The sequence below is a fragment of the Poromitra crassiceps genome (genome assembly GCF_964638095.1).
Source record: "Poromitra crassiceps genome assembly, chromosome: 25".
Classification (NCBI taxonomy): Eukaryota; Metazoa; Chordata; class Actinopteri; order Beryciformes; family Melamphaidae; genus Poromitra; species Poromitra crassiceps.
The window spans coordinates 4,685,570-4,702,017 of record NC_139649.1 but is presented as its reverse complement, the minus strand read 5'-3'; the positions used below and the strand labels follow the sequence as shown (position 1 = coordinate 4,702,017).

General features: G+C 44.6%; 1 protein-coding gene across 1 annotated transcript in view; it reads left to right on the top strand.

Moving 5' to 3' along the window:
- Positions 1-12,253, top strand: part of LOC310798455 (cytochrome P450 3A30-like) — a gene marked incomplete at both ends in the record, with an annotated part of 27,897 nt that extends 15,644 nt beyond the window's left edge. The window contains 4 exons of the mRNA XM_083661000.1: positions 5,571-5,702; positions 5,832-6,075; positions 8,291-8,356; positions 12,248-12,253. Of these exons, the coding sequence (XP_083517126.1) occupies positions 5,571-5,702; positions 5,832-6,075; positions 8,291-8,356; positions 12,248-12,253 (448 nt within the window). The remainder of the gene's footprint in view (positions 1-5,570; positions 5,703-5,831; positions 6,076-8,290; positions 8,357-12,247) is intronic.
- Positions 12,254-16,448: the final 4,195 nt, after the last annotated feature.

Here is a 16,448-nt window from a genome sequence, read left to right as displayed (position 1 = left end):
TGAAGTGCAATCATCAGTTTATCGGTAATCCATTGCTTTGGTATTCAGATGTGTTTTCATTGCTCTCTGGCATTCCAGCTAAAAGAGAACAGTAGCTCGCTGTAGCCTATGTCTCACTAATGCACTTTGGGTTGGTTTATTTCATGTTTAAGACAATGCATGTTGAATGGCATTTGACAATGTTTCTTTATTCACCCAAGTTCGGTTATCAGTTGATATTTCTCATCTAAAGATTTGGTTCGCTTGCTTTGGTCTTAGTTCTGCCTGTCGGCGGGGAGAGCGGTCATGACACCAGAGGCTCGAGACCCACAACACCTTGTCCTGTTTATCATTTCAGTATTTCCCGTTTACAGGTGAGAATACTGTCTGTAACAACTTTGAATGGTGTCTGCACAGTGTTTCATGCTTTCTGTATCACGGAACATGTTGCTGGTAAAATGTCCGTCTCTAAAGTGATTTTAGCAACTGTTTTTAAACATCAAAGGCTTTGCCAACAGCAGTGTGCTCGCTAGCTTAGCTTAGCATAAGGCGGCTAATAGTTTCTAAACATGCAGGCCGACCGGCTAGCAGCTGGTTATAATCCAGATTTCATTGCATGTTTAGAAGGGGCTATAGACAGAGTTACGTGGTGATAATCGCCGTGCAGTAGAGAAGCAGGGTTTGACTGTGGTTGATAGTAGCCTATGTATGTGTTGGGCCATGGTTATTATGGTACAGTCTTAAGATTGTTCAGAATTAAGGGAGACCCCCATGGTCCATTTTTTGGTGTTCTTTTCATATTTCTTTGGTTATTCAAACAGTATTAGTAGACTGAATAGACTGCCTGTGATCTCAGTGCTTTTGGGGGAATATTACCAGGTTTAACCAGTAGGCGGCAGTCGCTATGCAGGGAAGTATTTCACAGGCGCTCGCGCCAAAGAGCATGGAAGGAAAGAGACGAAACTCCGGCCATTTTTGGAAACAGAATGCGCCTCGCAGTGGTCAGCTGCGGTAGCGCGGGCCCCTATAATCAGCCTCTCTAAACAGTAACTCAACGGGAGAACACTCTAAATTTTGTGGATTCACATCTTTTCTGGGCGTACTGCAAATCTTGATTGAAGTGGTGTAGTGCAGGGATGTAAAACAACAACCATATTGTGGAAACTAAGCAAAATTTTTCGTTTTTTTCTTTTAGTTTTTTCAAGATAAATAGTAAATGCAAAGGACCCGAGGTTAAAACCACGGCAACACACTTCTGACGGAGTGGACGACAGCCGCATTAGCTATTTATCTTGAAAAAACTAAACAAAGAAAACGAAACATTTTGCTTAGTTTCCACAATATGGTTGTTGTTTTACATCCCTGCACTACACCACTTCAGTCAAGATTTGCAGTACGCCCAGAAAAGATGTGAATCCACGAAATTTAGAGTGTTCTCCCGTTGAGTTACTGTTTAGAGAGGCTGATTATAGGGGCCCGCGCTACCGCAGCTGACCACTGCGAGCCTGTGCGAGGTTCTTTTGGCGCTGTCACGCTTCCAAAAATAAAAAATGGCGGAGGCTGCTGGGCGCTGATGTTGCAATGGGGCAATATGGAGCTTTCAGTTCTTTCCATAAAAGTTCTTTGCTCGCGCTGTAAGACTTTCATAGAAGAAGAAAGCTGCGTGAGGTGAACGCACAGTAGCACTGTTCATGAAGTTAAAACAATATTCCATGTCTTTTCAGGTGAGCTATGGTAATGGGCCACGTTGTCAAATGCTGTTTGTAACTTTATGTGAATTCGTCAGTATGTTGAATGTTGTGTAATGTTAGTTAATTGTTTGTTAGCTTAGTATGCACTCGGAAAACTAGCCTAGCATGTTTAGCTACTGTTTGCTAGCACACAGGTAATTTAACATTACAGTCATAGCTTTGGTTATTTTGATCTGTTATGGTTTCGCTAATGTTAGAGATAATTAATTAATATAAAAGGTGGTGCTTCGTTTGTTTAGTAATGTTATTTCTTGTTTTCTTTAATTAGAATAGCCTACAGTAAAATTAGAGATGCTGCGATCCGATCATGTGATCGGATATCGGCGCGATATCAGCCAAAAAACATGGATCGGATCGGATCGGATTCCAGCGAAAATGACCGATCCAAGGCTCCGATATAAGCACTCCATTCCATGACACCGCTCCAGGATTTCTATCCAGCATGCAGCAGCAGCAGCAGCAGCACACAGAGGCCAGGGCCAAAACGTCAGACACACCCGTCCTTAACCTATGTGCGATTCGAAATCACGCGTCCGCACCATAGACTGGCAAAACATGGCTGCCCCCAGTGTGGCTGACAGAAACAACCACTATTGCAATTTGCAAGACATGTCCCGCAAGGTTTCTGAGATTAGGGGAAAGTCTGAGCTGGCGTTACGCTAAACCAAACGTGGGGATGAGGCAGCGGATTTGTTTTGGCGTTAACGTTAGTTGTTGTGATGATGGCTAACGGGGCTAACGTTAGCTAGCTGGTTAGGCTATCTAGTTGCAGGGAAGCGCTCCACAAGCTTGTTGTGACCAAAACCCCCGCATTTAAAGCATTTCATACTCCCAGAGCTGGCGTAAACCATAGAGAACCTCATGCATTAGCCTACTCAAAATGTAACGTCCAGGGTTTGTGTCTCCAAAATCAACTAACGTTAACGTTACATGCAAGCTAACGTAGCTAGCTGCGGAGCACTCATGATCTATAAGGAAAACGAATGCGCACATAGCCTACATAATTGTCAACATCACATACATGTATTTTCTTTAATCTAGACTACAGGCATCATTTTTCAGTCAAAAGTGAAACGACACAGATGGCGTATAGTGAGGCTTTCCATGCCTCACTATAGAACTGGCCCCATGCAAAATTCAGACCGCTTATATGTTGCCGTCATGCCAATAAGAGTCTAAATGTATTTTTTTATGTTTTATCTGCAGACTAAGCAGCTAGGCTTTCGGTTCTATAAAAGCCATTATTTTTTGTAATGACTATTGAGTGATACACTTTACTAAAAAAAATATTATATCACAATAGTGATGTCAGATTTGCTTAGGTCAGAGCTATGGAATATTAAATCCATCTTTGCTCACAACATTTGCCCTTTCTTTCTTCTTTTTTACCCCAGGTGTGCATAAAATACAGGTTAAGAACTTATGATAAAGTCATGGAAATCCATTGGTCAAAATGTGTATGAACCCTGAAGGGTTAAATTGAGCATTTATGAGAGATTTCAAAAATATCGAGATATATATCGTGTATCGCGATATAGCCGAAAAACATTGCAATATTCTTTAGAGGCCATATCGCCCAGCCCTAATTTGATTGTTATGTTTTAGTTTTACATCAAATGAATTAGATGAACTAAATTGTTTACATACTATATTACCAAAGCACACACATACCTAACCCTAAAAATGTTTGTTGCCTGCTAGCTATCAGACAGCATAGAGAGACTTAAATATGTGCTGTATCGGTATCGGATCGAAATCGGTATCGAATCGGGTATCGAAATTTGATCGGAATCGGATCGGTTTTGAGCTAAAATATCGAAATCGGATCGGAATTGAAAAATCTTGATCGCAGCATCTCTAAGTAAAATGTCTGATGATGATACAAATGTATTAGCTGTAAGACTTTTGGTAGAAGAAGAAAGCTGCGTGAGGTGAATGCACAGTAGCACTGTTCATGAAGTTAAAACAATATTCCATGTCTTTTCAGACAAATCTTGATTAAAATATATGCACCTGGATCTGGCCTCAGGCTGCATCATTCAAGTGTGCAACATATGGCAAAGCTAAAGTAAGGCTCAAGTGTATTTTAGTTATTTTGAAGGAACAACAGTATTGGAGAATGCACGTCCATTATATTATTTTGGTTAAAGGTGCAGTACGTATTTTATTGTTTGTTTCATTTAAATGGAAAAGGGTAATACAAGTTATTGAATACAGAATTGTACATTATGTCAATTCCTAATTATTTCTTAGAGACAGTACATAAGCTATTTGGGATTTTATAAATGATGATGCTTAAGGAGACAATACATGTTATTTTTCATAAAAGATGTAATTTGGTAAAATAATATATTTTTGTTTAGCTGTTAAAGGCCCATTCCGTCGGTTCTGGCGAGAAATAAATGTGCACAAAGTGTTTTTTATTGGCAATGAGTGAATGCGCCTTGGCGTAACTTAAAAATGGCGACAAGGGGCGTTTCTCTCCGACCAGCTGTTCAGAAGATACATGGAAATACCGCATCTTCGAAGGGGTGAACATTTCCCGCCACAGCTAGAGGATGTGACGTCTGTGCGTTTCCCGAGCCTGCCTCTTGCCCTCATGGCCCCTCCGGCGTAAATACCAAGGAAGAAGACGGCTAACAGGAAATGGCTAACGTTACGTTCGTCGCTAGCTGCTAGCAAAAGGAAACAACAACAGACTCCAGAAAAAGTCCACACTAAATAAATAAATAAATATCTAATGAAGCCCGTCTGGCCAGACAGCAGCAATGTGACCGACATCGGGGGGAAACTAGAGTCAGGACTGTGTTTTGGGTTCATGAAGGGAACTTGCTGCTTGTAGCTACTGTAATGTGGTTTTGACCAGATAACGTTAGCTGCTTGCTAATGGATTTTCAAGATTCAAGATTTTCATTGTCACTCCGTAGTACAAGTATCTGACCACCTGGTCAGAAACTCTGCTAACACTACCGTCTTGTGTGAAGTAATGCAACCCTATCGTTACTACCGTTATGCTTATGGTCATGGAACATTATTGTTTGACTGCAGTTAGCTGCGGTGGTGAGTGCCTATTATAACCATAACGTTAGCTTGATGCTATACGCGGCTAACTAATAGATTTAGCTATATTTATAGAAATTACCACCAGCCCCACTAATAACGTTACTGTCTTGTGTGGATAATGAATGTAACAGTCGTAAATATGCCTAACGTTACTGTTATGCTTATGAAACATTGTTTGATTGTTCAGTTTGGTCAACTCCAGGCATTACACGGTACCGTACATACAGGGGAAGCAGGGTAGTTCCTGGCTCACGGTAACGTGAATATCCTATCCATTTCCCCGCAGCCAATGTAAGCCAAAACACGGCCAAACATGCACAAAATAACGTCCCCTAATTCATCCAGAATCCTTCCTGGGCATCTCGAGGCTGATCTGACCGATAAATTGTCCAGGTTGCCGTTTTCAAGTGACTTTTATGAGTTAACGTTACAAAGCAACCAAAACCTCTGCTGTTGCCAGGCAGCTGCTTGTGCGCGTGCGAGTATGGTGCCCGCGCGTCAGCTCGTTCACACGCTGCCTGCAGTTACTCTAACGTCCACCGGTGCGGCGTCAGTAACTGACAATTGACGGAATGGGCCTTTAAAGGAACAGTGCAACCTGTTTTGTTGTATATTGTTTTCAGTGGGATTCAGACAAGGTTTATTTTGCTTTGTGTGAACATGTTATGTATGTTATGTGTGTACCTGATACTTACCTGCCTAATGAGACATTACACCAGAGACTCCAGACCAACAACACTGTGTCTTGTTTATCATTTCACTATTTCCCCTTTACAGGGCCGTAACACGAGCAGCCTGGAGGCAGCAGCTTCACACCGGCGCCCGCCCCGGCACCATTGTCTCCGCAGCAGAAGCAGCCAGGCTGCCCGGGCAGTCTGGGCAGAGAGGAGTCTGCTACACCCGGCCCCAGTACCAGCAGCACGGGGACGGAGGAGCCGACACCATTGCACTTAAAGCCTACCAGGAAGGACCCTGCACCTCGCCTCATCATCAGCACGACTCACCCACACCCACGCCGTTGCACTGAAACCCTGCCAGGAAGGACCCTGCACCTCGCCCCAGCAGCACGGACTCGGAGGACGCGCCCACGCCCACGAGATCGCACTCAAACCCCGCCAGGACGCACCCCTCACCTGGCCAGGATGCACCCCTCACCTGCAGGAAGCACCCCTCACCTGGCCGCCCGGCCACGGTGGCCAGCCACAAGGAGCACCCAGCAACACCACAGGACCGAGGCAATGACGAGCCAATAGAAGACTGCAGCTCTACTAGACTACTAAAGGTAAGAGGCTGGTTATTCTATTTGCATTGTTGTTTGATGTTTGTGCTATACTGGCTGGTACACACGCTGTTATTGTTGTTATGAATCTATTTAATTTAAATATTGGTAAGCAGGCACTTTGTGGCTGTGTCTGTAGCTTGTCTATACTGTCTAATTGTTGAAAAGGAGCGTTAAAGCAGGCACAACACATACTTGGTGGCTGTACCTAATAGTGTGTCTGTTGGCTATGGCTATATGGCACATAGGCCTACTGAAGCTGGAGTTACTATGTGTAACTAACAAGCGTTTTGTAAAGCAGGCACATACTTGGTGGCTGTGTTAGTGTGTTTATAGTTTGTCTAATAACTTGTCTGTATAACGGCTATACGGCCTATTATTGTAAAGCTGGCACTTGGTGGCAGTGTTTGTCTACTTGTCTGTAATGATCTCAAAGAGGAGAGGCTCTTTGGAAGAGTGTTATATTGGCATAGAAGGCACAATTACATGTCTCTATTAACGTGTCTGTAATCGCCAGTAAAACGGCTGAATTGATGCCTAGATAAGGCAACTGGTCTGCTCATGTTTTTCAAGCTGGGAATAGTGCGTTACATTGTCGCCCCCTCCTGGAATTCCAACGCCCCCTCTACTGTAGTGGGCTGTAGCCGGGGCTGTAAAAATCCAATCAATTATTATTATTATTATTATTAATAAAATAGACAGTAAAGAAGACCATGTTTTTGGGGTGTGGCTACCTGGTGATTGACAAGGATGACAACTCCGTCCCCCAACAGCACAGCCGTAGACAAACGTAACAATGTAGATTCCCGGTATCAACAACAAGTCAGTTGATCAAAAATAATGCTTATTTCAAAATGTGATTTTCGAGGCCCGGGGGCCAGCTGGCCATTCTCAGCTGATGCAAGCCGACTGGGCAACACAACGTCCGTGATACCGGGGGAAATGAGCCGATAAACTGATGTGTGTGTGTGTGTGTGTATGTATGGTTCTGGTTTTGTGGTGTTTAGCTAATGTCTCCATACCATAATGTGTGGTTATTATGATTTCATTAATTTTGGATGATAAATGTTACTTTAATGGGTGAAATTAACAATTCTCTGCCACATTAGGTGACGCTTGAAGTTGTTACTGGGCAGAGAAGGGCTGCCTCTTCCATGCTGCAGTCAAAAGGTATTGTAGCGTAGCGGTAGCATACCCACAACAATAAACTAGACTAACTGCCCCGGGCTGCTGCTGTTCTCAGAAGAGCCCATACATCTCACAGCCAGGGTGTCAACATAGCCTCTAGTCATGGGGTTAAATGTCCTCAAAGATTTGTGCACTCAATTCCTCGCTATGGTGACCAGACGTCCCCGATTTCCGGGGACAGTCCCCATTTTTGGGGACTGTCCCCGGCTGGTGCTGTCCCCGAAAATGTAATGAAGACAGTTATATATGAAACTAGAAGACCTACTGTACGGCATCCATTGGTCCCAACCATGTCATCATGCTACAGATGTTACTCATGTAGTGGAATCTCCAAATGTATTTTTTTGATATCAAATCACAGCATGAATTTTTCTATGGCGTTCCTCAAGGTATTGGTGGGATTTTGGAGCAATATCAGTCAGCCTGAACCATCCTTTATTACAGTACCATGGTCAAAACACATGAAACCGGAATTGTCCCCCTTCTTTCTTTCATAGATAATTATATTGGCTAATTATATTGACTGCAGAACTGGAAATGTTCTGAAATGTTCTGAAATCACCTTATTTACCTCGCCCCATGATCTGAGGGGACATCAGAGGGTAATTTGGGGGAAGTACTGGATGCAGACTGAAGAGGGAGACACATGTTGGGAATGTGCCTGTACACTTCTCATTAGGGAAGTTAAATGAAGCGCTCCGGCCAGATCGAGTCGTTAGCCATCATTGTTTCAAAGTTGATGAAGTCCCATTGAAACAGAAATGGAATCACGGCCCTGTGGAGGCTGTGCCTTCATTTAGTGAGAAATATCAATCATCCAATGAGGACAAAGCAGGGGAAATATTGTCGTTGGCCTTGTCTTTATTGACTATGGTTCTGGTTCATCATCAGTGCTGTCATCAGTACTAATCAGATGTGCAACTGTCACACACAACATGTTAACCCTCTGATGCATTATGCTGTGCACTCTCCTTCTAATGCATAACATGGGTCAAAAATGACCCATATGTATGTGATCCACATTGTGTAGTGCCCCCTGCAGGCGGGGATTGAATTGGAAATCTCTGGCATGGGAGGCGGACACTCTAGTAAGGAGGTAAAGAGAGCATCTCTTAACCCATTGATACCTGATGCAGCATTTGCGTGTATATCCCTCATTTGTGTGTGTATCCCTTTAAGACCGCGAACCGCGTCACGCGGTTCGCGGTCTTAAAGGGATACACACACAAATGCTGCATCAGGTATCAATGGGTTAAGACAGGGGTCAGCAACTATTTTTCCTGGGGGGCCCAACATGAGACATCCAGATTGTTGCTGGGGGCCATAAAATATTGTCATGCTGTAACCTCTAATTTTATCACTCGATTAAATGATAGAAAACATACTATGTGCACTTATTCTTCAACATTTATTATATTGAAAATCACGTCCAAACAGCCAATTTACGGTAGGTCATCTCACTCACTGTTTTTAGCTTCATAAGTCAAACGGTGTGGTTTGTCTTTGACCTCGCGGGCCAAGCAGAACCATCATGAGGCCCGGTTCTGGCCGCATAATGCCCAGGTCTGTCTTAAGGTGTCGGGGAGTGAGGCTTACTCACTGCACAGCGCCACCCGCTGGCTAGTGTTGCACATTCACTATGGCATTTGATAGGAACCGTAATATGATTTTGCAATTAGGAACGTCTACTGCCACACATTGCACAAGCTTATTGCCAGTCTTATTTGACTGTTTTGTCTCAGAAAAATGATGATATATTGTGAAAAATAACCCTGACCTTGACATCCTGGAAAGAGAAATAGGCTATATCTAATAAGAGATTATTTAGAAGTCAGTTAAACTCCTCGGGTATAGTTTATTTTTTGTCTCTCCTGGCTTTCGCTGGCATGAATGAATGACACCTGTAAAAATAGATATAATTGATTCAATACCAAATGTAATAATGGACTCGTATTGCCAATCAGAATACATAGAGCTACCTGGAATGAGTTTGAAAAATAATGATATGGTAATCGGCATAGCTACTGGGTTTTTTACCTCAATCTTCATCTATTCATTTAAATGTCTGTCTGTGTCTCATTAAATGCTGGTAATTAGGGTTTGCCCTGACTGGGGGAATTCTAAGTAAAGTAATGGTCAGTAGATTTTAATGACTCATTGAACAGCCCAGTTAATAGACAACGCTGCTAAATTGCTCTACCCTCATTATTGACCTTCTGCAAATACATCCAATCATTCAAACTGACCTTTAGTTCAACATATCTGTGAGATCTCTGTCTGATTCCAGTGATGTGCACATTTTCATTAACTAGGTATATATATATATATATATATATATATATATATATATATATATATATATAGATGTAGGAGGATTATGTCTGGTGCAAAGCAGGTATTGAGTACAAGTCTTACCTGAGTCCCAGAGGTGTTTGCTGCACAGAGCCGGCATCAATAGGTGGGGGTGAGCTCAGAGCTGCATGCCTGGAGCCGGGCGCGCCGGAGCTGTGCAGAATGCTAACGAACGCTGGTGTCACTGGAGGGATGCTAAATGGTAAATGGACTGTATTTATAGAGTGCTTTTCCATATCGACTACTCAAAGCGCTTTACTGTGAATACCTAACATTCACTCATTCACACTCACAACCACACACCTACGCCAGTGGCAGCCGTGCAAGGCACTTATACCAGCTTGAGCGGTTCAGCGTCTTGCTCAAGGACGCTTTGACACGCTGTGGGGAGGAGCCAGCCTCGAACCGGGAACCTTCCGATTCCCAGACTCTGTCTCCATACTGCCACCGGCAAAGAAAATTCAAACTTCACAATTGGGAGGTTTGCTTTTAAAGGGAAGCTAAGATCCCATTGGCACTCACATACACCATCAAACACACATTGATGTTTGTAGCATCACTCTCACTTTACTGTCTGTGTGTTTTTAAAGTTTAGCGCGCTATACTGATCGTTTGATTTCTGGGCTATAGGCCAGCTACAGGACTAGCTGGCCAAGCTTTTGTCTATCTTGTCTTTGTACTGCTTTTACTCTGTGTTCCGTAATTATCTCTTTGTGCTCATTGCATTTTACTATTTCTTATCTTTTTACTAGGTTATTCTACTACTGCATTTGACTGTGTTTTGCATTGTACTACTGCTTATGATGTCATGTGTAATGTGTCTGGACCCCAGGAAGACTAGGGGTCGTCTCAGCAGCAGATAATGGGGAACCTTTTAAATAAACAAAGAAACAATTGAACATGCATCTATTCATCTATATCTGTTCAACCAAGGACATGATCTGTCTCTGTGTGTGTGTTTGGATAGAAGGCCGGCAGTGGGCGTGGTTTATACCGGAAGTCTTTAATCGGTCAAATGTATTTTCAAACATTTTATAATGCAATTTTTGTGCATCTCTCTCTCTCTCTCCCCCTCCTTCCCTCACCCGGAGCAGAGCCGGTCGTTGTGTACAGTCCAATTGACATGAGAATGGGCGTTGGAGCTGATCGATCAATACTTTTTGTAGGTGTTTTTGGTCCAGATGACATTTTGGCTAATCTCTATGAACAGATCATCCAAAGAACTTTTATGGAAAGAACTGAAAGCTCCATATTGCCCCATTGCAACATCAGCGCCCAGCAGCCTCCGCCATTTTTTATTTTTGGAAGCGTGACAGCGCCAAAAGAACCTCGCACAGGCTCGCAGTGGTCAGCTGCGGTAGCGCGGGCCCCTATAATCAGCCTCTCTAAACAGTAACTCAACGGGAGAACACTCTAAATTTCGTGGATTCACATCTTTTCTGGGCGTACTGCAAATCTTGACTGAAGTGGTGTAGTGCAGGGATGTAAAACAACAACCATATTGTGGAAACTAAGCAAAATGTTTCGTTTTCTTTGTTTAGTTTTTTCAAGATAAATAGCTAATGCGGCTGTCGTCCACTCCGTCAGAAGTGTGTTGCCGTGGTTTTAACCTCGGGTCCTTTGCATTTACTATTTATCTTGAAAAAACTAAAAGAAAAAAAAGAAAAATTTTGCTTAGTTTCCACAATATGGTTGTTGTTTTACATCCCTGCACTACACCACTTCAATCAAGATTTACAGTACGCCCAGAAAAGATGTGAATCCACGAAATTTAGAGTGTTCTCCCGTTGAGTTACTGTTTAGAGAGGCTGATTATAGGGGCCCGCGCTACCGCAGCTGACCACTGCGAGGCGCATTCTGTTTCCAAAAATGGCCGGAGTTTCGTCTCTTTCCTTCCATGCTCTTTGGATCATCTCTATGAACAGATCATCTCTATGAACAGATCATCTCTATGAACAGATCATCTCTATGAACAGAAAACTGCATAATATGAGACGTCGTTGGACTGTAAACAACGACAGAAGCCGAAGTCGTGGCCTGGATGTTTGCTGTAGTCTACACCACGCAAACCCCGCCTGGTGTCAGACTCTGGGTGCCCAGTAGGGGTGTCAAAAATAATCGATTATAAGATGCATCGCGATGCGCACGTGCACAATTCTGCATCGATTCACAAATGTCAAAAATCGATTATAAAAAAAAAAAAAAAAAAAAACTTTTTTATAATCAAATAAAATATAATGGAAGTACATGCAGTTGTTTATTTTAATTATGGATCATAATACAATGCAATTCCAAATGCACTTTTATTTTAAAAGTAGCCACACAGTGAGAAAAAAGAAAGTGAGAAAAAATAAATCATGTATTGCGGAAAAAAGTGATGCATCGATTTAAGATGCATCGAGATGCATCGATAATCGTACTCAAATCGAATCGTAGCCCTCTGAATCGTAATCGAATCGTGAGGCCAGTGAAGATTCACAGCCCTAGTGCCCAGATTGGTGTCTCTTTGACTCTCTCTCTCTCCCTCTCTCTCTCTCTCAGTGGTAGTTTAGTCAACCCTGTAAGAGCAGGGTGTTCCCTTATCTTTGCCTTGTCTCCTCTTCTCTCTTCTTCTCTGTCGCTCTCTGTGTACCAGCGTTAATTGGTAGCTGAGAGCAGGGTTGAAGTAAATGAGAGGACTGAGAGAGAGACTGTCTGCACGCACCTTTCTCTCTCCGCCGTCTTGTTCTTTGGTTTTGGCGTGGACAGCTTTGTACATGGACTCTGCATGTCTCCGCACGAGAGCAGGCACATATCTCTGAGCACATTCTTGTATGCAGCGCGTCACTTCCACAATGCTGGTCTGCACACGTCGTGTCGTCTGCACCGGCCTCTGCAAACATCTGTAAGCCTGTGATCAAAGCACAGCTGTTCGTCACGATACTAACAAAGACAGCGAGACAGCTCAAAGGATGCAAGGAGCAATTACATCATTCTTGTTGCTATGCAACACGATTGACAACAACTTGCGAGTGTTATCTAGCACAGTGGTTCTCGACGTGGGGTCCGGGTTGAATTTGATTGTTGACACAATGAGATAATGTAGAAATAAAATGCTGTTTTGGTCAATGCCGTTGGAACCGTGTTGTGGTCACAGTGTGTATTGTCCTAAAAGGATGCAAGTAATCTGCTGCCACCTATCGTCTACTGTTATTACTGCAGCCTAGATTTTTTTTAAACACCGCAAGATGCCGCAGCAAACGGCGATGGCGATGTAGTGTAGGCGCTACCTACACTACAGATAGTCAAGGACTTCTGCACAAAATCATGTCTGACATTACGTCTTAGATTTATGTTTCCAAGAGACAAATTCTCATCGAATGGGAATCCATGGCCGTAATGTGGACTAAATTACATACTGTTGTTGAAAAGGTGATGGGGGGGACGACGACGTTATCAGTATCCCCCCGCTCCGATAATGTTACCGAAACTAAAAATGGACAAGTGCAAGTCAGTCCATTCTAACGTGGGGACATGACATCCTTCTGAGAACAGAACAGCATGAGGAGAGTTTTATCATCTGGTTCCAGAGCTATGCCAGACAGCGCCTGTTCCAAGGGCACGGCTAAAGTTAAGATATGTTCAAGTAGGAGTGCCAAGGGCAGCACCCCAAAACATTCAGAGCACGAGGTGCAGCGCCCCAAAACATTCAGAGCACGAGGTGCAGCGCCCCAAAACATTCAGAGCACGAGGTGCAGCACCCCAAAACATTCAGAGCACGAGGTGCAGCGCCCCAAAACATTCAGAGCACGAGGTGCAGCGCCCCAAAACATTCAGAGCACGAGGTGCAGCGCCCCAAAACATTCAGAGCACGAGGTGCAGAGTTTGGAGGAGCTGCATGTTCAAAAAAGCATCTTGCATGAGGCTGTTGTGGCGGATCAGTTGACTGGCTTCAAATTTAGCCTGCATGGGGTCCTTTTCCGTGTCTCTCTCCACTGCACTCCGTGCAATAAAGCTCTCCACTACACTCTGTGCAATAAAGCAGAAATGACATAGCAGAGTTTTTTTTAAGTGTCCTATGTAGCCTAATCACAGCTAAATCTGTCAATGCTCAATGCATAAAGGGGCTCTGTATTATAATCTGCATTTTGAATGTTTCATATGGCCATGGGAAAGGGAGGTTTGGGGTGCCCTGCTGAAATGACCCGATCCTGGATAAGCGGGTAAAGATGGAAGGATGGATGGAATCTATAATAATAATAATAATATTCTCTTTCTATATTTGTGAGGTTGAGCAATTGTGCGGCACTGAGTGATGTCACTCGAGCACCACATGATGTGGTCGGTAGTGGTCACTCGGGCAATTGTGATGTCATCAGTGAGTCGTGTCATCGGTGATGCGAAGTTGAGCAACAGGCCAATAGAGGAGGCGAGGCCACGCGGCGACCGAGCTGCGTACGCAAGCCCAAGTAGCGGGCGAGCTGCAGGGCGGGCGAGGCCGTGCAGCGACTGAGCTAGCGAGCCCGCGTAGCGCTCAAAATCTCAAAATACCTGCAAAACTAATTTTGAACCTTCTCATTACCAGCAATGTGCAGCAGCAACATCTGAAGGGTTTCGCAGGCCACCACACACACACACAGACACACACAGACACACAGACACACACACACACACACACACACACACACACACACACACACACACACACACACACACACACACACACACACACACACACTTCAAGTAGGGATCAGGACCTGGGTGCTGTGAGGTATGTTTGTAATATGAACAGCTGGGAGAATGTTGAGGTGAATCTAAATGAGGTTGGGGCAGGTTAGGGAGGCAGAGAGGGGAGGGGACGCCCTGGCACTGTCTCCCCTCACATCGCTTCAGAGGCGTTCAGTCATGCAGCAATACTGAAACGCAGGGAGGAGGAACGACCGGGCGAGAGAGAGAGCGCGAAACAAACACCCCTCTCTGAAAAGTGCAGCTCTGCTCGGTTACACGCATACGCAGGAATGTTGATTGATATTATCTACAGAACCTCCAGGAAGAAAGAGTGAGATGAGATAGGATGAACTTTAATGACCCAAGAGGAAATTTAATTTAATTTAAAAAAAATTAAAAATGAACAAAAGAGCAAAAACAACAACAAAACTATACTGTGTGTGTGTGTGTGTGTGTGCATGTGTGTCTCTGTGTGTGTGTGTGTGTGTGTGTGTGTGTGTGCGCGCGTGCGCATGTGTGCGTGCGTGTGTTTCTCACGGGTAAAAACTGTTTTAACATCTTAAGTTTGTGGCTGTACATGTGCTGTGTGTGTGTGTGTGTGTGTGTGTGTGTGTGTGTGTGTGTGAGTGCGCGTACGTGCATGCGTGTGTGTTAGGGTGCATCAAATTGCAATGCAAAAATGAAATCTCAACATATCAAACTGTCTGGGGTTGCATTTTGTTATGAGACACATAAAAATGACTTTTGCAAAGTTTTGGGAAAATTGATTGAGATTTAGGGGTGCAACACAGCATGTGAAAAATACGAAAATCTGCCTTTTTGGGTCAAGGCAAATTTTTGAAATGCATAGAACAACATTTTGAATAGAACAAGATGTATTTATTTTTTAACAGAACATTTGAATTTGAATAGAACATTTATTTATTTGAGAACATTGAAGCAACCATTGAGCAACGACTAGAGTCCTAGTCCTGGTCCAGCTTGCGCTTGCAGCTGCGCAGTTTTGGCTGTTTAGAGCGGTCATGCTCCACTGCCTGCAGTACATTCTGCAGATGCTCCTCTCCCCTGGCTGCTGCCACGAAGTCTGATGTGAGTTTGACGCCACGCTCGGCGCAGTCATTCACAACATTGATGGCACGTACATTCACCGCACCCATCTGGAATTCCACACTGGTAGCCCAATCCTCTACATCAAGCGAAAGAAACGCTGGATCAATGTGCAGCTGATACATGCCGAACCAGCAGTCTGGGTTGGCGAGGTCGGCCAAGCTGGTGGTCGGCGAGAGGGTTGGGAACTTCGGCTTGCCGAAACCAGTGCCAAAGCGGAGCTGTGGGGCTCGCATTGGGACATCAGCCGGCTTGTGCTCTAAGATGGCATTTGCAAGTGCGCGCTGCTCGCCAACTGGCACCTTGGTGCTGAAGAGTGCCAGGGGCAGCATCTCGCCTGTCAGGTACCATAGGTGCCGCTCCAGCGCCTTAATCGCTGATGCTGTGATGCCCTCGTCAACAGACTTGTAAGCATACAGGTGGCGGTAGAGTGTGAGATCATTCCATGCTGCATCTACGGCCGTGTCGCAGGTCAGCCACCACGTTGCGTAGATGTGCGTGATAAAGTTGGCAAACGCCCGAATCTTCAGCACCTGCTGCCGCGTGGTGATGGTGCCCTGAGGAAGCAACGCAATGTGCTGCTCCATCAAGGCCAGTTTGAGTGTGTAGAGCAGCTTGGCCATCCATCGCGCCTTGTGCAGTGCTCCCGGCCGTTGGAAGGTAACTGGAGTGTGCGCTGGACCGTCTGCACCCAGATACACACGACACAGCTGCACGAACTCACGGTAGTCACCTCGCTTGTAGTCAAGCACTCCTGCAGCACACTCAATGAATTCACCACGCAACTTGACCAGGAACAGTGGTTCGGCGGCGTTTGGAATGTAACGGGACAATGGGTCGCTGTCCTTGTGTGGCACCAGGTTCCAGTTATCCCGCAGACGTGTAAACAATGTAACCTCTGGCGAGCGTGACGTCTCCACCTTGAGGTCAGTGAAAATGTGGCTGAGGAGCACCTCGCCGATGTGGTGCCGACACCCAGACCAGAGCAGTGGTCGACCCATTGAGAGCTGAATGGCGATGCA